This window comes from Corvus cornix, chromosome 2 (assembly GCF_000738735.6).
Source record: "Corvus cornix cornix isolate S_Up_H32 chromosome 2, ASM73873v5, whole genome shotgun sequence".
In the NCBI taxonomy this organism is placed as follows: Eukaryota; Metazoa; Chordata; class Aves; order Passeriformes; family Corvidae; genus Corvus; species Corvus cornix.
In genome coordinates, this window is record NC_046333.1 from 56,745,313 (window position 1) to 56,768,100 (window position 22,788).

General features: G+C 43.9%; 1 protein-coding gene across 1 annotated transcript; it reads right to left on the reverse strand.

Moving 5' to 3' along the window:
* Window positions 1–296: 296 nt before the first annotated feature.
* FZD1 (frizzled class receptor 1) lies at window positions 297–4,594 on the reverse strand. Its single transcript, XM_010399408.3, is given in 3 exon segments — window positions 297–3,862; window positions 3,865–4,420; window positions 4,422–4,594. Coding segments are annotated over 3 exon segments (1,758 nt in total). The 5' UTR covers window positions 4,563–4,594; the 3' UTR covers window positions 297–2,801.
* Window positions 4,595–22,788: the final 18,194 nt, after the last annotated feature.

The window sequence follows — 22,788 nt, forward strand, 5'->3', positions numbered from 1 at the left end:
AATTATGTTTATGTAGAATGAATTTTAAAACAATGAGAAAATCCTGCCCCCTTGTCTCACCTTAGAGAAATTCTGTTAAGCTTCCCTCACTTCTCTATGGCTGTTTATGCATCATGATTTGAAAAAAGTAAACAAGCCAAAAATCATTTGTATTTGCCTCCAGATCTACAGAATGAAATGCTTTACTAGCTCATTAACACTAAAAATAAAAAATCAAGTTTGATAATTAACCAGTCTTTCCTAATAAACCCACACCTACTGAATGGCACTTCAAACAATTAATTACAGAAAAAAAAGAGAGGGAAAAAAAATGTATTGTGTTAAAAGGTTAAAGAATATGCATACTTTCCATAAAGCTGAAATGCTTCCATGAACATTTAACTCTGGATTAACCAAACATTCCAAATTCAGGAAAATAAAACTATTTTACTCATTAAAACATTCAGACAATATTGCGACATAGTTTGAGAGTCATTTTAAGCACTGAGATTTTTTTTTGTTTTAATAGGAAAAGGAGAAGAAAGGCTAAGTTGAGAGAACCCTTTTCTGCAACAACAACAAAAAAAAAAACCACAAAAAACCAAACCAAAAACAAAATCCAAAGAAACCCCACCAAACCCACCAAAAAAGAACTGGTGAGCTTCTTTCTTCTCCTGCCATACAGCAGATCTCTTCTTGCATTTCACACCACCGACCATACCCTGTCAGAGATCTTGAACAGTTTACATTACTTCTTTTGAAGGATTAATCTAGACCAGCCCAGAGATAAAAACCAAAACGTACAATGAATTCCTACACTGAATTCGTGAACTCAACATAAGAAAAGAAAAAAGGAATCCCACATATCTTGTAGTATATACACTGCTTTCACACAGTATGAGTTGGAGGAATACGTAAAGGGACAAGATAGTTTTGTACAAAACCTCAATTTATTTCAGAGAAATTAAAAATATGGTATTTAATATATATAAATTTCTATTCCTCTATAAATATAGATGATCTTGTGATAATGAACAGAAATAAATGCATACCAAATTAAAATAATTTTCCATTTCAGGGTATGGTAGCCATAGATAATGTTTATGAACCTAAATACAGGCATTTGTAATATAAAAAAAAGTTTAAAACAATACAGTCGGGAGAGAAGCATTCTGCTGTTTTTCATACAGAGGTCTACATATTCAAATGCATCTGTTGAAAGTTACAATTTTCTCTTTAACTTTTTTAATGTATTAGAAGCACAATCCCACACACCCAGGAGCATACAAGGTAGTAGATACACTGCACACATGGTATCTTATCCTTGCACTATGCAATATTATTTCTGTACTGAAAAAAGAGGGGAAAAAAGACAGCAGAGGTTCTTTCAGGTCTCACATCTCACCAGAGTGCTTAAGCATTCTGGTTTTGTTTTCCTTTCCATTGTTTTTACTACTGGCAAAAATCATCACACCCTCATAATGTGTAATGAATTAAATCGCAATGAATCAAAATTCAGAGGAATGGCAATGGCTCCAGTGTTTCCGATATGAAGAGCCGGGGTATGAATATAACTAGGGAGCAGGGGGGAAACAAACAAAAGGCCCGAACTGAATGCTACGTTTTATTCCGATGAAGCTCTTTTCACTGAGCCCGTATTTCCTGATCCTGCTGACTCCAGCCGGCAGCAGCCCGGCGGGGAGGGAACGCGGCAGGCGGCGGTAGGAGCACTCGCGGGGCGCCCCTGGACTGGAGAGCGGACTTAGAAAAAAACCACAGCAACAGGAGGGACTTTCGGTGTATTGCTGTCGCCATCCATCTCCCGAGCCATCGGAGGTGCTACAGGTGCAGGCGGTGCTGAACCCAAACTCCTACACCGAACCGGGCCACCTCCTCCCGAGCCATGCGCGGCATGGCCAGACCCCGTAACCCCAGTCGCGGACGGGCGGCGGCCGCCCCAGCCCCGGGCACTGTGAGGGGCTCTCCCTCCACAGAGAGGCCGGCCCACCCCGAGCAGGGCTGTTGTTTGTACCCCAGAAAGGCGTACCGGGGCCGGGACTCGGTGCAGCGCCGTCCCTGCGCCACGGCCGGGCGGTTTTCCGTCCGCCCCGTACGGGGCCGGGCAGGGGTCCGTGCTCCCCACACGGGGCCGGGGCCGGGGCGGGAAGCGGCGCTCCTCCCCATCCCCACCTCCACGCTACCGCGGGCGGGCCGCGGCCGGGACCGGGACCGGGACCGGGACCCAGCCCCAGCCCGGGGCAGGAGGCGCCCCCGGCCGCAGCCCCGCTCCGGGCCCTGCCGCTCATGCAGCTGAAATTCCAAGCAAAGCCATTACAAAACCTGTGTGGGGGAGAAGAAGGGGATTTGTTTTCGATTCTCTTACCGGCAGCTTTTCCCATCCTGCCCTACGAAATAAAAATCCAAAGACTTTTTTTCTTTAAATAAAAAAAAAAGGGGAGGGGAAGCGAGGAAGTAAAATCCGCAAACGGGTTAGAAGTGTCCTAAATAATTAAAAAAGTGAGGTTTTTTGTAATTTAAATACAAATATACTTACAAAATCTTACAGAGGCTATTTACATCCCTCTCCCCCAACCTGACAGTGCGTTCAGCTCCTACAGGAGACAGCCTGAGCGGCGCGGGGAGGGCAGAGCCCGGAGATCCCAGGCACTGGGGTCCCCCCAGCTCGTCCTCCGCTCCCCACCGCCTGCGGAAGCCACTCGCAGTCCCAAAAAATTTGCCCAGGCTGGATAAGGAGCTGCTTCCCGAGGCAGAGCCTCAGTCCTCTGCCTACCCGCATCTCCCTAGCCTAGCAAGCAGGGGTCTCAGACGGTGGTCTCGCCCTGTTTGCTGTTGGTGAGCCTGGTGTAAAACTTCCTCCAGGAGTTCAGGGTTTTCCCAGACCAGATCCAGAAGCCCGAGGTGATGCCCACGATCAAGGTCATGAGATACTTGATCATGAAGACCGTGAAGTCGGGGCTCATGGGCGGGTGGTGGCCGCTGTGATTGTTGGGGCAGGGAATGGCATAGCTCTTACAGCTCTGCGTGACCCAGCTCCTCTCCCACTGTTCCCTAAAAGCTTGCTCGTAAAAATAGCAGGCAATGACGATGGTGGCCGGCACCGTGTAGAGGACGCTGAAGATGCCTATCCTCACCATGAGCTTCTCCAGCTTTTCTGTCTTGGTGCCGTCATGCTTCATGATGGTCCGGATCCTGAAGAGGGACACAAAGCCAGCGAGCAGGAAAGAGGTACCGATGAACAGGTAGACGAACAAGGGGGCCAGCACAAAGCCCCTCAGGGCATCCACGTTGTTGATGCCCACAAAGCAGACGCCACTGAGGACGTCCCCATCCACTTGTCCCAGGGCAAGGATGGTGATGGTCTTGATGGCCGGCACGGCCCAGGCGGCCAGATGAAAGTACTGGGAGTTGGCCTCAATGGCCTCATGGCCCCATTTCATGCCAGCAGCAAGGAACCAGGTAAGGGAGAGGATGACCCACCAGATGGAGCTGGCCATGCCAAAGAAATAGAGCATCATGAAGAGGATGGTGCAGCCCTCCCGCTTCGTGCCCTGCGCCACGGTGCGGGAACCGTCCTCGGCAAAGCGCTCGTTGCAGACCACCCTCTCCTCCAGGAGGAAGCCGGCGATGTAGGCCACGGCCACCGCCGTGTAGCAGCCTGAGAGGAAGATGATGGGCCGCTCGGGGTAGCTGAATCGCTTCATGTCCACCAAGTAGGTGAGGACGGTGAAGAGGGTGGAGGCACAGCAGAGCACGGACCAGATGCCGATCCAGGTGCGGGAGAAGCGCAGCTCCTCGGGCCCGAAGTACATGAGCCCATAGAGGCGGCCGGGCTCGCAGGGTGCCCCGCAGTCCTTCTCTCCAAGAAGCGGTAGTTCAGGTAGGAGGGCACCTTCAGCGCCCGCGGGCAGGTGAAGCGCCCGCGGGGCTCGCCGGGTCCCGGGCCCCCGGGCCCGCCGCCGGCGCCCCCGCGGTGCGGGTTGCTGGTCCAGCTCTCGGGGCGCAGGGCGGGCGTGGGGGTGCCGCGCTCAGAGGCGTTCTGCCCCACGCAGAGCTCGCCGGCCCCGTGCACCGGGAACTTTTCGCAGCGCAGCGTGTCGGGCCACTGGAAGCCGAACTTGTTCATGAGGGCCTCGCAGCCCTGGCGGGCCCGCTCGCAGAGAGAGCGGCAGGGCGGCAGGGCCTGCTCCAGCACGGTGCACACGGGCGCGTACATGGAGCAGAGGAAGAACTTGAGCTCGGCCGAGCACTGCACCTTCACCAGCGGGTAGAACTGGTGCACCTCCAGCCCCGCGTCCTCCTGGTTGGTGTGGCCCAGCAGGTTGGGCATGATGGTCTGGTTGTAGGCGATGTCAGTGCAGAGAGGGATGGAGATGGGCTGGCAGTAGCCGTGGTCAGGGATGGAGATACCCCGCTCGCCGTTTGTACTGCGACGCCGGCAGCTGCCCCCCGGCCGGCGGCAGCGCCGCCGCCCACAGCAGCACCAGCAGCAGCGGCAGCCCCGGGCACCGGCCGCTGCCAACTTCCCCGCCGCCGGTCACCGCCGGCCCGCGCCGCTCGGCCATGCTCAGTCGGTGCCGCCTGCCCTGCCGGGCTCCCGCCGCCCCGCCGCCGCCGCCGCCGCCGCCGCCGCCGCCGCTGCTCCTCCCGGCCCGAACTTGCGACTCATGAAGGGAGCGGCGGGCAAGGACGGGGCAGTCCCGGCCGCCGCTCACGCGGCCGCGGAGCGCAGCGCGCACCTCTGCCCGCACCGGCGGCAGCGTCCGCCGCGCCTCCGACTACCGCCGCCGCCGCCGCCTCCGCCGCCGCCGCCTGACCATTTGTGCCGGCCCCTCGAGCCCGCGCCCCTCGCCTCGCCGCGCCGCGCTCCCTCCGACCGGTTTCCAGGCGCCCCGCAGTCTGCCTTCACCGGAGGGAGGAGCCTTGAAACCGACGCCGAACTTTCCTGCGTAAGGGACCGTCTCCCAACGCCTCACCCGGGGGCGGGCGCAGGCGGGCGCGGGGCTGCCCCGCGCCGCGCACAAAGGCGGCGGGGGCGGCGCTGGGGAAGGGGCCCCGCGGCGGGGGGGCACCGGGGGGACGGGGCTGTGCCGTGCCGGTCGGCAGCGCGCCGGCCCCGGCTGTTCCGGGCGTGTTTTTGGATTCCCCGGTGGTGACGATTGTTGAAGCCCTTGAGCGGCGCACCCGGACTGGGCCGGGGCCCATCGGCCTCGGTGCCCCCGCCGTGCAAGCAGCCGGGCTAATCCCGGGCGGGGAAGTCGATGTTTGGCACATGGCAAAGGCCAGGGTTGGAGGAGGCATCCGCGCCACTGCCAGGACTGTGCTTCGGGGAGCAGTGCGCAGTCGGGGGCATCTCTGCAGGTCTGAAATGTGGGAGACACACTGCGGTCACTTGGGGCGCGGGCAGGAGCCGCGGCAGCGTGAATGCACAGACCGCGATGTGGCACATCGCATACACGGTGATGTTCGAGTGGCTAAAACTCGCCTCTCCCCAGTGACACTTTAAGTAGCTTGCTACCAAGCTACTGCCAGTGTGTTATCTGCGCCTTCCTCCCATCGTGTCCACAGCAGCAGCCCGACATACGAATATAATCCCAATAGGGCTGTCCCGTTTCCCTTCCTCCCTCTGCTCAGTGGGCAACTATTCCAGTGTAACTCAAGTCGAATGCTGTGTGACTTGCAATACTTCCCGTCAGGTTTTTGAAATTCTTGCTATATTATGGGGAGGGGGTGAATGGGCATACAAGTGACCGCTAGCAGTGGCTATTTTTGCATGCCTGAAGCCCCATTGCACAAACAGAATGGAGGTCCTGTTGGCTCTCCCGAAATGCATAGTCCAGAAAAACGATGAAGGCTGAATGGGGGATTTACTGTACTCACTGGAATTGAATAAGAATAATACAGGGTGCTCCTGGAGAGGAGAAGAACCCTGCCCTGTTCTCCAGACATTCAGTAATTAAGGCTCTCTGTCGTGTGTGCAAATGTTCTCATATTTGTCCGAAGGTTAATTCTGCCGTTCTGAGCTGAGCCAGGCATGGAACTTCTCCCATCAGCTGTCTTCCTTCTCTGCAGCATGCTCCCACCCTTTCCGCCTTACATGTTAATTGAGCTCCAAAACTCCATTAGCAGTAAGACAACTCCAGCATTTCTTTCTAGCTGTCAGAGGTGGCAGGGGAAAGACATCCATATTTCTTGGATAGCTACAGATAAAATTTGGACCATGCTATTTAGGCCACTTACTTTCTCCCAGCAGTACTGTCCCACATTCAAACTAATTAATAGCAAAATCTATGCTGTGTAACGACTGTAGAAGTGGGATCATGTTTAGAAATTGCACATCCTTAAAAATGTTCATTGCTGATGTCCTCGTTTACTGAGGTTTATTGAGTTCTGTCAAGAACTCTCTTCTCAGAGGACCATAGTTCAAAAATGGTATGCACAAACACCTTTTTCCATCTTCTGTTGAAAAGTCTGATTCCTTGAATATTGTATTTATAGTTTTGAGCTACAGGTTTTTCTCTTCAGATCTACATCAGTGATTAAAATTATTAACTTCTTTCTAGCACAATACCTATTTATATTCAGCCCTAAATAGCAGTATTGTTTCTCTGTTCATCCTAAAAAGACTGAACACTGGATCTTTAGATCGGAACAAGTACTATACATACTCTTTCTCACAGAAAATGAATGTGAATTTTTGACTATCTTGGGAAGCCTCCTTGTCTTTCTGCCTGTCCTTCAGACCTGGGGACATATCACACAATCCAGGAGAGGTAATTAAGATGACTTAAGTGCATCATCAGTTGGTTGAAATTCTACCTACTGGGGTCTGCATTTGAAATATTAAGGAAACACTTCTCAAACTGAAAAACACCGTCTCTAATAACCTAGCAGATTGTTCTAGGAGAAAGACCAGTGTCTACAGGAAAGGTTTGTACATGTATGTAATAGATTTTTTCAGACCAACTAGTACAGAAGGAAAACCAGACACATTTCTGGATTAACAAGCTCTTTTTTGTTGTTGTTCTGAAGCAGTAACTATCTAAATGCAGTAATTAGCTAAAAGCTAAATGCAGCTTGAGAAAAACTACTTCAAGTTCAGCTGTATCAGTAGGACCAGCTCAGAAAGAAAAAGTGGAAATGGGATGCAGGTCATATTGTGGGGAAAAGAACCAGGGTTGGGAGCTGGTAAGTTCAGAAAAGTTCCTAGGACTTGCTAATTTTAACTGTTTAATGATTTTTCACATAACAATCCTGTGTGGAAAGAATCTTCCCAGAAGCACTTGTCCTACATTTCAAACACCCCAAACCACAAAACTCATCATTAGAGCATAATCCTCTGTGGCCCAAAACACCAGATCAGTTTAAACCGTGCCTGAGCAAGAAATGCAAGATGTGTTGATGCCCATCCACTACTGCAGCAATGAACACCCCCTGCTATCAAATCACTGGTCTGACATTTGATGTTCTAGGGCAGCACTTCATCCACTGCACAGCTGCGTTCCTTGTAGTTCTAGTGCTGAAAATGAGCACTCAGCTCCAGCATGAACTCCCAAAGGCCATCTTCATAGACCAAACAAACCACTGTGCTGTTTGTGAGGGAGTTTTTCTCACAAACAGGCATTCTCTCTCTCCTTTCAGACCTGATCCTTAAGGGAAACTAGAGAACTTGTCCCACAGAAGTGCACATGGGAACTGGGTTTCCTAACACTGTCCAAAGCTGTGGACTCAGTAGAGATTCTGGTCTGAGAGTACATTATAATCATCTTCTGCTTCCACATGCAGCAGAAGAACTACTGCTACTCTCCTACTTACCCCTCTCCAAATCAAGAGACTGTAAGGTACTTGCCTCTTCTTCTTGTTTAGCTAATAAATGCCATTTTCTCCCATCATTAACATCATCAATGTCCTCTCTATTCTAAAGCTATCATCTTCTTCCTTTCAGAGCTGGCTTAATTAATAAATTTCTTAACAAATGGTAAGCATTTGCTCTTAACTGAAAGGTGATTCTAACCCACAGAAAAGTGTGACCAAAAGTCTGTCTTACTTTTCCACCTATATGTCTTGGTCTAACAAAATACACTACTTCTTCATGCAACCCCAGTACTGTACATCATACCCACAGGAGACTATTCATGTGTGTCTGCCTTGTTTAATGATTGCTTAGGTGTCCACCATAGGTGGCAGTTGGAGAGAGGAGACTGGACAGGATGCCACCTTTGCTCAGGTCAATATGACAGTAATCATGTTTTTATCAAGATACACAGTGCATTTCTTAAAGCACAGACACTCTTCCCCCTTGCCATGGAAAGATAATCTTCCATTCTAAAAGAAAGAAAAACTTGGGCATTAAATAATAATAAAAAGGATTTTCAGCTTTTACTTCAAAACAATATGCTGATGATACTTGGTATAGTAGCCATTAGGAGAAATTAGGACTCTGGCAGGTAGGCAGAATATGAGATTTGTCCTCTTACACTCTTTGTGTACCAATACTATCCTTAGAGTGCTGGTTTGTGCTCGCTTTACTTGTTATGGGAGATGGGGGATTGTCTGAAAAAACCCGAAGTTATGTAAATCTTTAATTTTGGAAAGAAACAAAGCAAAAAGTCGTCACAGTATTTTCTTGTTTTCCTCTGTGTGACTGGCAGAAATAGGATAGAGTGAATGCTTCCATTCCGCAGAACTTAAGGAAAACTTGTTTTCCTAGAGGAAATTATTCAGCTTTATCTCACAGACCTATGTTACATGCAGAGAATCCAAATATAAGCACAAATGTGTATGTAGTAAGGCTAGTGAGCACCCAAATGAATAAAATATAAACCCAGATGATAACATAAGTGTATGTTTGCCCACCAAATTAAAGCACATAAATAATAAGGTTTTTAGTTGATTCAAGGTTTCATTATTTAGATGTCAAATAAGGGGTTAAAAGTAAGATCATCATAATTCAGTGGGATAATTTAAAAGTTGATTTTTTTCTCATGTTGAGCATGCAATTTGGCTGATAAGAACAGTTAATATTTTTTGTGTACAGAGCAATTAGTTCTGTATGGAAAGAAAGGATTTTTGAGATTTGGGTGGAGAGAGGGATTAAAATATGTAATCTGTAATGGGCAACAATGTGTATACTAAATTAATGAAGTTTCTTGGGAATTTCCAAATGAGACAGTACAGGTTCATGTCTCAGGTGGGTCTCATTTCAGCTCTGAGTACTGGCAGTACACGTCACATCCAAGTCCTCCCAATGCACAGACAGGGATACTTGCTGAAGAATCAGTACAAAATTGCAAATGCAGTGAAATGAAGGAGAGAGGATTACAGTGTCATACATTCCAAACTGTAAGATGAGATAAGGTACACCCTTACATTGCCATATTGAAACTACCATATATTTTGGGAGATAAAATCCTTAATCAAGATAATACACACTTCTAAAGTAAGGTGTTTGACCCTAGAAGTTGCCACTGAGGTCTACAAACCAAAATTCTGAAGAGAAAGTACCTGGACAAGACTCCCAAGCAGCTTTTACAGTTGCATGCTAAGATATTTTTCGGTTTGCAACATGCCAATGACATAGCCATCTGCCCCAGGGCCATGGGCATAGCGTCTCACAGACCTATTCTTGCCAGAAGAAAAAAAATCCTTAAAATTTAAAAGCCTACCTTGGACATTTCTTGGAACATCTAGAAGACTCTTGGAAGTATGCCTGTGCTGACAAAAATAACAAACGTGCAGTGATTGGCAAAGAAAATCAGTAGGAGCTGAACACAAACCTTAGGGATGGTGCAGTCAGCAGCCAGAATACTTTCTGCAGCAAAGGGTCTCAAGGCTGTACAGCCAAGTGCTCAGAAAGTCACCTCAGTGCAGAGGTAGTTATTACTAACAAGCATTTGACAAGATACCAAGTAATTCTCTGACCATCAAGTGGCCCAGGTCAGCTTACCCTCAAATTCATCCCATGTGTCTTTATATATGCCTTTAATTAATTGGCTGTATTAGTTTGCAATTGTCAATTTAGGTTAAAAATTGTACTTTTATTTGTATTTGGGTGTTGTGGGAACAAGGGAAATAAAGTTTATTCCTCCTGAGTGATAGCTATTATAACATGAATGTTCTACCAGGTAGCATGGGCTAGGTATAAAGAGCAATTTTTGGCCAGCATTGGTGTAAGTCAGCCCCCCATTACAAGGATTTTATATGTTTTAAAGAGGCATGAGGAGAAGCAGTATGCACAGTCAAAGCAGACTACAAAGAGTCTCTTCCTCCCAATACCCACAGCATTTTTTCCTTAATGCTGTTTATTCAAGATAGATGGAGTATGTGGAGATTTGATTTGGTTTTCTTTCCTGTTCAGAAGAAATGTAGATGATCCCTTGCAAATTAAAGCCGCATGTTGCCTGCCTTCCTTGACATGTTCTGTGCTGGGGTGAGAGGCGCAGGGGCTGCAGCCCGGCTGCTGCTGCCAGAAGTTTTCCGGAGAACAAGAAAAAGTCACAACTCTTAAAAGGGCAATTGCAGATCACAGCTCATTTTGTTCAGAGAATGCGAACATTTTTACTCTCTTTTTATTTCCCTTTCTTGAGCAAGTTCTTCTACAGTTACATACAGTGCCTGAAAACACAGACTCTCTCTTGTTCTTCAAACACAGAGAGGCTGATTTAAGGGCCTAAGATGGCAATCCTTACTCCCAGGAGTAGACCCGCTGATTTCACAGATGCAGGGGAAAGGAGTAGCGCTTCATAAGGCTGTGATGCAAGGAGAAATTATGTGATGAGCTCTTACTTCTGGCCTCACGCTACTCTTGCTGTGCTTCAAGTACATTCCTTTTCAAGAAATGACTCCCCATTTCCACTGATGTAAATTAGATTCAGATCATATTTGCTGCATTACTATTTCAAGATACACAGATTGAAAAGGTGTGTGTGTGTGTGAGGTGGGGAGATAGACTGGAGGAAAGTTGTTTTTCTATGTCTTTTAGGTGTGTGTGTATTTTCCATTAATGTTATTTAGAGAGTGAGCAGGATGAGATCAGAGCAGGAGTAATTCTCAGACTGCATCTGCCTTTTTCAATGGAATGTAGCTTGGTACATGTTAAAGGACAATCTTGACTTTCCCTTTAGAAGAAATCTTTTGGGCTTTTGGTTTTCTTTGTAAAGATAGCTTTAAATATTTAACCAGTGTAAACAGAGGCAGAATGCCCAGCAAGACTGAAAGGAATGTGCCACAAGGATCTGCTTGTAAGCGCTTCTACCCCAAATACATTCTTCATCATACAGGAGGGGTCAGCTGTATTTTGAAAGAAACTGGTTTTGGAAATTTTAGGCTGTTTGTGTGAAAGGAATTGTTTTAAGGATAGACAGGAGTAGTGTTCTAGACCTTCCTCCAATTCTGCAGCTGACTTTTCTAGTTAGCATTTTCCCTACTCTTTGACCCTGGCTGCACAGCAACTGCTCAACACTGCAGCACCCTGATATCCCATGTGGGCCCCAGATAAACCATCTTTAGCCTGATCCTACAGTCTTCAATGAGGAGAAAAAGGAGCACTGCATAAAAATCTTGAAGTTCACACTAGGGAATGTTACCTTCAGGATGATGAAATTTAATTTCCTATTGTCACAGGTAGTCATTCTGTATTGCTCAAGTAGCAACCACCACATTTAGCCCAACTGCAAATTAGTCAAGTCTCTCCTTCCCTAGTATCTCTGTCAGAACATTAACCTATCCCATGACAGTGGGTGCATCTGGACTCTGCTTCTGGACCTTGTGAAGTCTGTTTTTATGGGTGACTAAAAAGATTGCATCATTTTTACTGGATTTGGACTTATCTATGGAAATCCACACATTTGCCATCTCCAGAGATGATTATTGTAATTCTTTATACTTTCATATGGTATTGCTGACATTAAGAAAAGTATCTGAGGGTTCCCAGCACTGAAGACCAGGAGGACAAGCCACATCACCTCAGTGTCCCAGGTCTTCTGTTCCCCTCAGCTGTCCATGTGCTGAATACAGAAGCTATAAAAGTTTGCTTCCTTATCTTAAAGTGTCATACCAGCCTGATCCCAGTCATGTCAGGGATGGCTGGTCTCTGCAGCCACAGCTCACTACAACTGTATCCCACTGCAGCAACACCTCAGCCTCAAGCCTGCTCAGCAGGAATGAACCCATATCCAGGAGACACAGCTACTGCTACATCTGGCTGACTGAATCTGTAACATCCAGAAGATTTTGTCATGCTTATGTACTTCTGTATTTTCAGATGTATTTTCCCACTTCGACTCTCAGTGGTAGTCACACCACTGGAAACAAGGTTCAATCATGCCTCTCCTTACATATTCTACCTGGAAAGTGAGAGAGACAAAGACTTCATGATTATTCTTCAATTTTCAGAGCTCTTTAATTCATGAGGAAGGACATGCATAAAAATATGAACACTGAATAGAAAGCATTAGGAAAGGATGGAAAGGGAAAAGACGGGATATCTAACTTCTGGCTCTTACGTGTTGTTATCAGTTAATGTTGAAATCATTCTTAAAACTCAGGAAGTACTTTGCTGATGGTGATTTTTTTGGACATTGCTCCTCTACCATTTATTATAGCTAGACAGATATAGTCTAGCTATTAGGATAACTATTAGTTAGTTAGTATTTCTGCAAAGCCATTACCTTTTAAATTTCTGTTTATACACTTTTTTACAATTATATAGCTTCTTCTTTGAATACATCATGACTTTTTAAAAATGCAGACTGATTTAAATATTTACTTAAAAGTCTTCACTGTACCTACACTTACATTCTTCCAGGCACATACGTGATGGCAATTCAGAGTTAGAAGTCTGGATCCTCCTTTTAGCAGAGAAGGGCTAGGAGCAGTTCATCCTAAACTTCATCCACACCACTGCCATAGCAAGCAAAAGCATTCACCAAACTGCTTTGGGAGGCACTTTTCCCTCCTTTTCACAAATAGTATATTTGTGACTTCATAGTGGCAGCTGGCCTGCCATAGAAATTAGGCTGCCATGAAACCACAGCCTTGAACTCACATCTCTGGGATATGTCAGTTAGCATCACTTGAACATTAAAAAAATGTGACAGAGCTGTGTTCCCACATACTGTGTTCAGTAGCAGGAGGCTTAAAGATGCTTCAAATCATAGCAAGCCTAATTGTGAGCCAGTGTTGCACTCTGAGTACCAAGGACAGGCACTAATTCGTTTTTGCCATGTCTGCTGTGCCATTTCTATTACTTTTTTTTTTTTTTTAATTTACAATGCATAGCACTAGGGATATGGGACTTAAAGGCTTGTCTTATTTGGGGAAAAAGAATGCCAATATCAAACTAATCCCTTATGTAGACACTCTTATTTCAGTTTAAAAGTGCCTTTCATGGCATTAGCAAGTTGATTCCTTGCTGACATGAGCTTAATCAATATGAGGCACTTAGCCTGATAGAAATTTGTCTCCATTATGGGGTTGCACCAATTTTCCTATGTGCCTTTGAGAAACCATTAAGTTAAATCAGTTGTTTCTTCAAATTGGCAAGTTCTCACTCATTGAAGATTTGCAGTACAACAGTGTGGCCAGCTGAAAAATGAAATCACTTCAGTAAAATGTAAAGAACCCTTTGCCTTTGTACGGTGCTACCCATTAGAGCTCTGAAAGCTGCAAATATCAATAAACTTAGAGCAGCTTTGCATCTGTGTTCTTAATCCTTGTTTTCTAAATGCAGGAACTTAAATGTGGAGAAATGAAATGCATTTCCAAGGTCAAAAAAAGAGTATGTGGTAAAGTGGTTTCAGAAACAGACCAGTGACTTTGAATATCCCTGGTCCCAGCATCCTTTAGACACCTTATATGTAAGAAGTGCTGGTACCTGTGCTTTCTGGTAATCAGCCCTTTAGAATCAGATTTCCAGGGTTGGACAATGTATGCCAGAATAACAAGTCTGTAGCCTCTCATTTGAGTTTTGTAAATAAAAAACTGACTTCTTCTTGAATGAAGATCTGCCCTTGTAATTTTATCACCACCTTACTAAATATTTATTCCTAGTGGTATCCTCCTTTAGCTATAAACATAGACATTCTAATCTCAAATTCTGAGGCAAAAAGGATAATCTACCACTTGTTATGGCTACACCAAATATATTTTTTCAAAGGATAAACATTTAAAATCTTACACTGCAAGCAGAGCTTTTTAGGCTGGGAAGAGGACCACAATGACAGTATTGATGCAGTACTAACACCCATTTCTGGAAAAGTGGTTGTGGTCCAAACAACCACTCTGTCTGCTCTGTGTTAAAACAAGGATATTAGTTTGAAGCCCTGTAAGTGATTGGTCTGGTCACAAACAAAACCACACATTAGCTCTGTTGGAAAAAATATGACAATGTCAGGTCAGATGAGCTTGAATCAATCTCCTCAGATCAAGCTGAGGTTCAGATGGAGCAAGTAATGCTATGGTATGACTGACTGAAAGGTAACTGCATGTAAAATAGACCACAGCTAGTGTTTTCACCATGGAGTGCTTGCTCACTCTGTTGTTGAGTGATGCTACTAAAAGTTACTGAAACTTGAAACACAGTGAAAATGCTTTTTAAAGCCTGAAAAACAATTTCCATCCTTTCCTCATGTATCTCAGATTTATACCCTGAATTCTATTATGTGGAATTCAGTTATACCAGTGATTTGCCAAAAGCGTGGATACTTACAACATGTTAAGCTACAAAGACCTTAGTTGTGCAGTACAAATGCTGTCTACAATTAAGGCAATTAAAAATAGAAGCTTGAGGCAGAAGCACTTTAAAAATATTTGCAGACGTATCAAAAGTCTTTCTGTGCCCCTATTCCCAGAGTACCTGGGCACCTCAGCACCTCAAAATCTCTAATGTGCTTGTTCTAAAAGATAAAAGTACTGCTTTGTCTTTGTTTTGGAGGGGGAAATCTAAGGCAGAGAGAGATTAAAATGACCTGTTCAAAGTCAGGTAAGAAGTCTGATAGGAAAGGGAATTTAACCTAAAACTGGCATGCACATTCTTTTTTCCTGAGGCCAATTTTTCCTCCCTGGAAAGCTCTGGGGGGCTGTGAATCACAGTTTTAAGTCCCATGAGGGAGGTGGTCCTACACCTTACCTACTCCTGTTGTTTCTCCCATAGCAGCACCTCCACTGCAGGGCAGTGGAGAGAAGCAGAGCGATGTGCTAGCCCAGCTGAAAGCTTACCAGCAAAGCCCACTGTAGCTCCAGTTGCTGCAATTCCCTTCTCCAGCCCTTGGCATGGCTGCAGGGGTGCTAGTGCCAGCAGAGGGGAAAGGGAAGGAAGATGTGAGCTGAAACACGGGAGAGGACGGAATGGTTCCTGTCAGCAACAGCCCAGCTTTAATAGGCATGAAGCAATCGTGAAACTGCAGCTCGAACTGCACCTTTCCAAAGAAAATTTAATCACTAGTTGTTCTGACTTGAAATAAAAAATCTAGTCGTAGCTGGACCAGCCTCTGAGGTGGCAAAGATGGGGAGAAATCCCTGTTGTTTTGTTCCTTCCAGTACTGCAAAGGGAAATTGAGGGGCCTGGGAGTAGAAAAGACCTTGAGTCACCTTGATGGTGACTCATTCCCTGAACAGAGGGGCAGCAGGACTTGACGCCATCATTTAACACCTCCCCCCTGCTATGTATGGCAGGACTGTTGACAACAGATTTGTCAACATCGAAGTGTTAGTCCATGACCAAGCTATCACCTTAAACTCTCTCATAGCAGCATACAAGCTTCTTAATATCTATTCTCTTATCTGTAAAGCAATCAAGATGACAGATGAATGTTCTGACTAAGCATGTTCGTATTTTTGTATTTACTTAATTTGCTTCATTGCCAGTTTTCTCTCCCTGCCTCCCTTTTATGCTCTAACTAATGTCTCTCTCAGCATGCCATTGTCAATTTAAATCACACATCAGACCATGCAAGCAGCTCACACGTTATCAGCTGATATGAAAAGGGAAACTCCAAGTACAGTGGTGCAAAGCAGTCTTCCCGTCTCTACCAGTGTGGCTTGCAGAGCACCATTTTTGAAGGGGCTGTACCCCTCTGCTGCTGTGAGGAGACAGCTGCCTGGCCTTGAAAAACTCTGGAGTGGGCATATGGACTTAATTTAATTAACCAGATAACCTGTGCTACATCTACTGTGAGTGGATCTCCCAGTGCCACTACTCACACTGTAGAGCAGCTCTCTTCATGGGAGAAGAAGGAGCCCTTGGTAAAGATGAAATGGTGCAAGAGGAGACACAAACTCTGCCTCTTTTATGTTGTGGGTAGGAGAGTCCTAACTACTTCTCAACAAGCCTAACCAATGAAGTTGAGAACATGCCACTGTCAATGGGTATTTGTCATATCGTGCAGCAAATACTCAATGAATACATAAATTTAAAAAAGGCCTCGATAAAAGAAATCTGACCAGAGGCAGATGGTCAACAGTGATGACCACCAACCTGAAAACTCAGGTGTAGGCTGAGAATTTGAATCCTCAGGATTCAAATCTGCACTACATTGCAAAATATTTGGAGTAACTATTGGACAAGAACTTAGATATAGAATTGTTCAATTAAAAACAAGGTTGAAAACCCCCAAAATTTTAAGTTTGCTGATTAGTGTTGAGTGGTTATTTATCTCAAGCCAGTCAGAGAAGATTTGGCTGGGATTTGAAGTGGAAGTTTCATAGATACACAGCCTTTAGCTTGTGTCCAGATATTTTACCTCCTCTTCCTTTGGCCTGTGTATAGACAGTGGCACTTGGGCTGCTTCTGACTGCACACGAAAATGAGATTTCCTTCAGCATGTACTTTGCTTTTAAAAGGATTTTCTCCCACTTTTTCCCATTTTTCTAGACCTCAACAGTCCAAGAGACTCATATGATCTTTTAGAAGCAATAAGTCAAACCATGGGGAGGGTTATTTACTACAGCACTTGTGAGGACTGCTTTTTGACTGAGGTACTACACGTGACACCTAAAATCAGCAAGAATATCTTGCAGAAGTACCTACCAGCCTAATCCACAAATTCTCTCTGCATGTACATAGTCATTATTGCACTGCTTTTGTTTTTTCTTTTAAAATTCTCTTTCTCTCTTTTCTTAAAGCAGGAAAGAACTAAGGCACTCACAATCTCATGCTAACAACTTTTAGCCCAAGGAACATAATCTGCCTTTATATTTTATCAAGATAAATTCCAGACATAATTTGTTTTCCCAGACCCAGCTCTTGGCCTGTATTTCTCACAAGTGGATAATCACCCCAAAAAAATAAATAAAAATGTCACCCTACCAAATTAATATCTGACATTGCTCATAGCTGACATTTTTCAGAGACCCCTTTTGCATCTGCAGGAGACAGCCATTCCTTTCTCTCTGCTGCTCCCTGACCAATTCTATGTTGCCCATGTAGCATCTGCCTCTGAGTTCGTCATGCATAGTTTTCTCATGTTGCTGTAGACTAATGATAAAGAAATTGGGAGTGTGAACATTCCCATTTTGGAACCAGAATCTATCCTATCTTATAACAAGAGTCATTATAATACAGGCTGTCAGTGTCCACGATTACAGCTTATTTCCATGCCATGCTGGAGGAGAAGAGAGATCTGAAGTTGAAGGTCAGAGTCTTTAAACAATGAAGAAATGTCTCCTGCACGTACTTGGTTTATAATTGTCCAGGATAGAGCTGCTTTTATGAGGTTTGTTGTCATAGTAGAGTTCCCAAGAAAAACAGGGGTGTTTTATTTTGGTTGGTTGGTTGGATTTTTTTGTCCTGGCATCTGTCTACTGTCAGTGGACACCCACAGCTGTAGCCAGGAGTATGCCTTCACTTCTGGCCTCTGATGTGAACAGCTTTTGCTCTGGCCCTGGGGAGCTGTTGGGCAGACAAAGCAGTAGGGAGCAGGCAGCACACCAGGTAATAAAATGTCCAGTTTCCATTCTGATGTATGGGAAATTTTAAAAGCTTTGATGTCTGAAGGCATATGCACTCCAGCAGAGAAAACTTCACATCTCATCTCTCCCTAGCCAAGAGTAGATCTTTTCTATTATCTCACAAGGAGCCTGATAACACAACACATAAAAGTTGGAGCTATCACCATATCAGATCATGAACCAGCTTTCCTGAATGTTGTTATTAAGGCAATTCTTAAGCAAGATAATAATTGGTAGTTTAATAAGTCTCTGTAGAAGTATGCTAAGTATACCCGAAATAAGGCTCAATGCAATTAATTTGACTAAACAATTCAGAAGAAAATATATTAATGTGAAAAGTATAATGGAGGAATTACCACATGAATTCTCTAATCACCTAGATTCTAAAACACATAAGGGTATCAGGGACCTGGCAGACACCAGAATCCATAATTTCCACTATCATATGTTTTTGCAGTAGAAAGTAGAATTAAGTAAACACATTCTTTGCTATTTAATTAAAGGAATGTACACTGGTATAGATAATAGTCTTGATAGTGAACCAGAAAGCACAGCTCTGTTAACACACTCAGCTAAGAAAGTGCAACCATTTCCTCCAGGAAATATACTGCGGAACTTGATCCCCTTGATACTGAGCAGGTAGAATATGCTCTCTTACAGAGTCACCCCACATTCATCCAGCAGTGGAGGCAGAATACGTCTTCTCATTTATGCTTCACCTCGCAGTTCTGCTGTGCTCATGCGCAGGCAACAGCTGGAGTTTGAACTGCCCTGGGCAGAAGGTGCCCAATTCTGAGCAGGGGCAGCAGTACCGTGAGACTGAGCATGCCAGAGCTTTGCCATGGTTTGGCTCAGACAGCCCGGCTGTTTTGCTGGATTTGGGCAGTCAGGGAGAGCAAGTAAAAGAAGTCAAGGAGAATTAATAAAAACATGGTGATTATCTGAAAAGCTCTTGAAGTGAGCATCTGCCTGGAGTTGTATGCCCAGGACTGTAGACAGTGGTGCTTCATTTTTTTGTGTGTATGACCACAACACAACTATAGAGTTACAGCCTGTAGAATGCAAAAGCTTTTACAGTTTCATACCCCTGTTTCCTATGTACTTTCTATGAGCAAAGAATGAGCAGATGCCACAGATCAGCAGCTGCACAGTAACCTGTAACCTGTTATGCTCTGGTAGCTAATCTGGACATGCAGTTTCTCCATCCAATTTCAATTAAGGTTAGAACCAGTGGGGAGAAGAGAGAGCAGATAGTGCTGTGAGCATTTTAGCTGTGTACATCCAGTGCCATGCTGGGTTGCTTTTTGGAGCACTGGCAGAAGAAGAGAAGCAGCAGCTATGGAAGTTGGAATGGCAGGAGAGGCAATGTATGCAGCAAGCTCCTATCCAAACAGTTGCTGCTAAATCATGAGGATCCACTGAGCAGATTTGATGACCTATGTTGGCTTTCAGGTTTCATACAACTGCCTGCTGCAACCAAGAATTTTAAATCTGGCTGCATAACATTGCATATTAATGCACATGGGATGGTTTTTGGAAGCTGTCCTCTCCTGTGAAGATGGAAACTTGGGCTTTAGGGACCACTTTGAAGAAATCAGACTTCAAAAAAATAGCATTATTATGACTATATTAGCTGTGCCTACAACTGTGATAAGCTGGCCTTGGTCGAATAATCGTGATGATGTTTTGGGTTTTTTTTAAAAGTACAAAATATATTTGCATCACTGACTTGAAAGGTCCTGGTAGCTATGTTGATTGTTTATTGGTTCTACTTATGTTTGCAAACAAAGAAAAGTGAGGAGAACAGCAAAGTGGTCAGAAGTGGGATAGCTGCAGGAACAGAAAGTATAATGGTTGAGCTGTTGAAAGTTGTCAGTGCAAGTGTCAGCAAAGGGGCCAAAACAGATGTTCATACATAAAGGAACACAAGGAAGTTGCAGGTAAGCAGATAAAGGCAATACCTCTACGAGCTTCAGGGAAAGGAAGATCCTGCTCATCCAGCTAACTACAGAGATCTTAGTCACTGGTGGAAAAAAATAATCCTGAACATATTTACCAACAGATTAAGACCACTTTCAGAGGAAGCAGATGGCCAGAAACTGTGTGACTTCACAGCAGACGCAAGCTTTATTGATCAAATTACAACTCTTGGCAACTGATGGGAGCGGAGTAATAAAAGTGGGTTAAAACTTTTGGAGGAAAACAACTGGCTTGAGTGGATACAATATAGAGTGTGCATATATGGAGTTTCAGGTAACTTTAATTATAAAAGGTGCATGTTGAGACTCCTGTAGTGCAGTAAGAAATGTCAAGCAATTGGCTAAGTCCAAGTCTGATTTAGGAGCAGGGGACATGGAATCACACTCATTTTCAATCCTGAAGAAGAATGTTGCTGTGAGATGCCTTGGAGGGCATAATTTTGAAAGATCTGTAGCAAAGCTTTTCAGTAAATATAAATGGTATGTGATCACTGGCAAATAGGTCTGATTTAATGAAAGCATTTTGTGCCATGTTGGAAAACTGGTTTTGTAGACTTGAACTTAAAACTAGTTCCAAGAAGATGAGATGTCTGCATCTTGGAGAAGGAAGAGTACATACTGCACTGACACGCAACATAAGGGAAGTTACGGAGAAGTGAGAAGTCTAGTCCTCATGTAGTTACATCCACATCAGCATCAGTTAGTTCAGCATCAGTGGTTCAGTAAAGATGAATTAAAACAGTAATGTACCTTAGTCAAAAATGCTGCACAGTAGCTGATGAGATTATGGATCAATAAGGATAATACATCTACAGTCCATATGGGTTTTTTTTCAAATTTATTATTACTTCAGGGACTGAGAACAGCTCCAGTAAATGAGATAAACTTGAGAAAAAGACTGGAGACAGCAGTTAGAAATGGAAAACATTTTAAAATATCAGAGACTGAGTCAGGAAATCAAGGCAAGGGATTGACTTTAATTAAAAAGATTATAATGATACACCAGACCATACCAATACATAGGGAAAAAAAATAAGCATTCAAGGCCTAAAACCTAATATCAAGTTAATGACTAGATACTGCATTAAATTAAGCTTTGTTTAATAGTGTAATAATCCCTGAACAAGAAAGACCAGCAATGGCATAGTGTTCCCCAGATCTGCAAGGACACTCTAGAAAGCCAGAGAAGAAAAGGACCATTTATCTGTTTTGGATTATAATTAAAATGCCTAAGTTTTCTACAGCCCTAAAATTTATCTATCTGGCTACAGAAATAGTCATAAACAATCATCACCACTAAAAACTTGTTCGTTTTTAATGCCCCACAAATCCAGAAGTTTTTTTAAACAAAGCAGTCAGTGCAGATTCACCTATGTATTTAGCACTCGTGCACATACTACACACACATTTGTAGAGTAAGAAGAGAGAACAGATAAATCAAATACACAGAAACTGCAGAAATATGATGTGCTTGCCAAGACTCAGACACAAGTCTTCACAGGAGTCTGTTTGTAAGCCAACTCATATTTGAATAATTGAAATGACATCTAATGGAAACTAAATATATACAATAAATGTGTGTATTCATCTTTATGACAAAAGTATTAATAATAAAAAGGTACAATATTGAGATTGTCTAGGAAAACATCTTGTCCTAGAAAATGTAAGAGCTTTGTGTTCAAAGGATTTAGAAAATAAACTCCCTTTCTGTGGAGCCCTGCCCGTTGGGATTTGGCATAAGAAAGAAAAGAGAATTTCTAAGAAATATCAGGTTTTCTTTGCTGGCGTATTTTTTACTTTGTTCTGAATGGAAACAACTTGAGCTCAAAAGGTAAATTTCATTGACTATAGATTTTACTAAGTGTGAGTTTAGTAGAGAAAGCAAAAGAAAACGAAGGATGTACTAAATATGACTGCATTTTACAACCCCTTTCTTCTTCTTCTTTTGATAAGCACTCAACAGAAGTCTATTCAGTGAAAGCTGCCAATTCTTATTTTTACCATATGTACAGATTGAGGATGTCAGAGGAAATGTGTATGGCAAATTAGGGTGAACTCTGTGGCCTGAATGTTAAATGAGAGGGCAAATTATGCAGGATTTGTCTACCATTTCAGTGCTCTCATTTGTGATGTCTTTGGGCAGGCCACCTTTATAAGACTATCCTGAAGATATTATCATAATGGAATGTTTTGCATAATGGAAAACACAGTCACCTCAGATCTTCTTTTGCATGACAAACCCTTGATTAGAAAAATAATAAGATGGAAATGGAATTTCTGTTTATACAGGCAGGCATCAGAGCCAAGGAGAATGGAAGCTGACCTCAATACACTCACATAGGCAGATGCAAAACCTCTCTCTTTACAGTAAATTTAGCCTGGAAATAGACTGAGAAACAAGCGGGAGTCATATAAAAGTCTTCATACAGTGAAAAGTTCCTTATTCATGAAAAAAGTACCTGTGATATGCAAAGAGTATCACATATTTTCAAATGACTCATAGCTCTTGTGACACTGTAAGGTCCACATTACACCCCTGTGAAAACAAGAATGATTTGATATTTGACAAAATGGTAAACGTTTTAAATTTTCTACTACACATCTGATTCAGCTTTGGCAATTTATAGTCTTTAGGTCCATTGATGTACAGTTAGAAAACGGAACGAATATACTGCCTTAAATCAGGATAGCCAACCATGTACATAATTAGGAGCTGGATTATTATTTTCAGAATTGAATACAGCCATGCTCCCATACTCATCTGAATTAACGCACACATCTGCATATGTGTTTATAGGATTGCTGCTGATGTGCACGTGTCATTAGACACGTAAACCTGCTGGTTTTATTTAGTTAGTCAGTATTA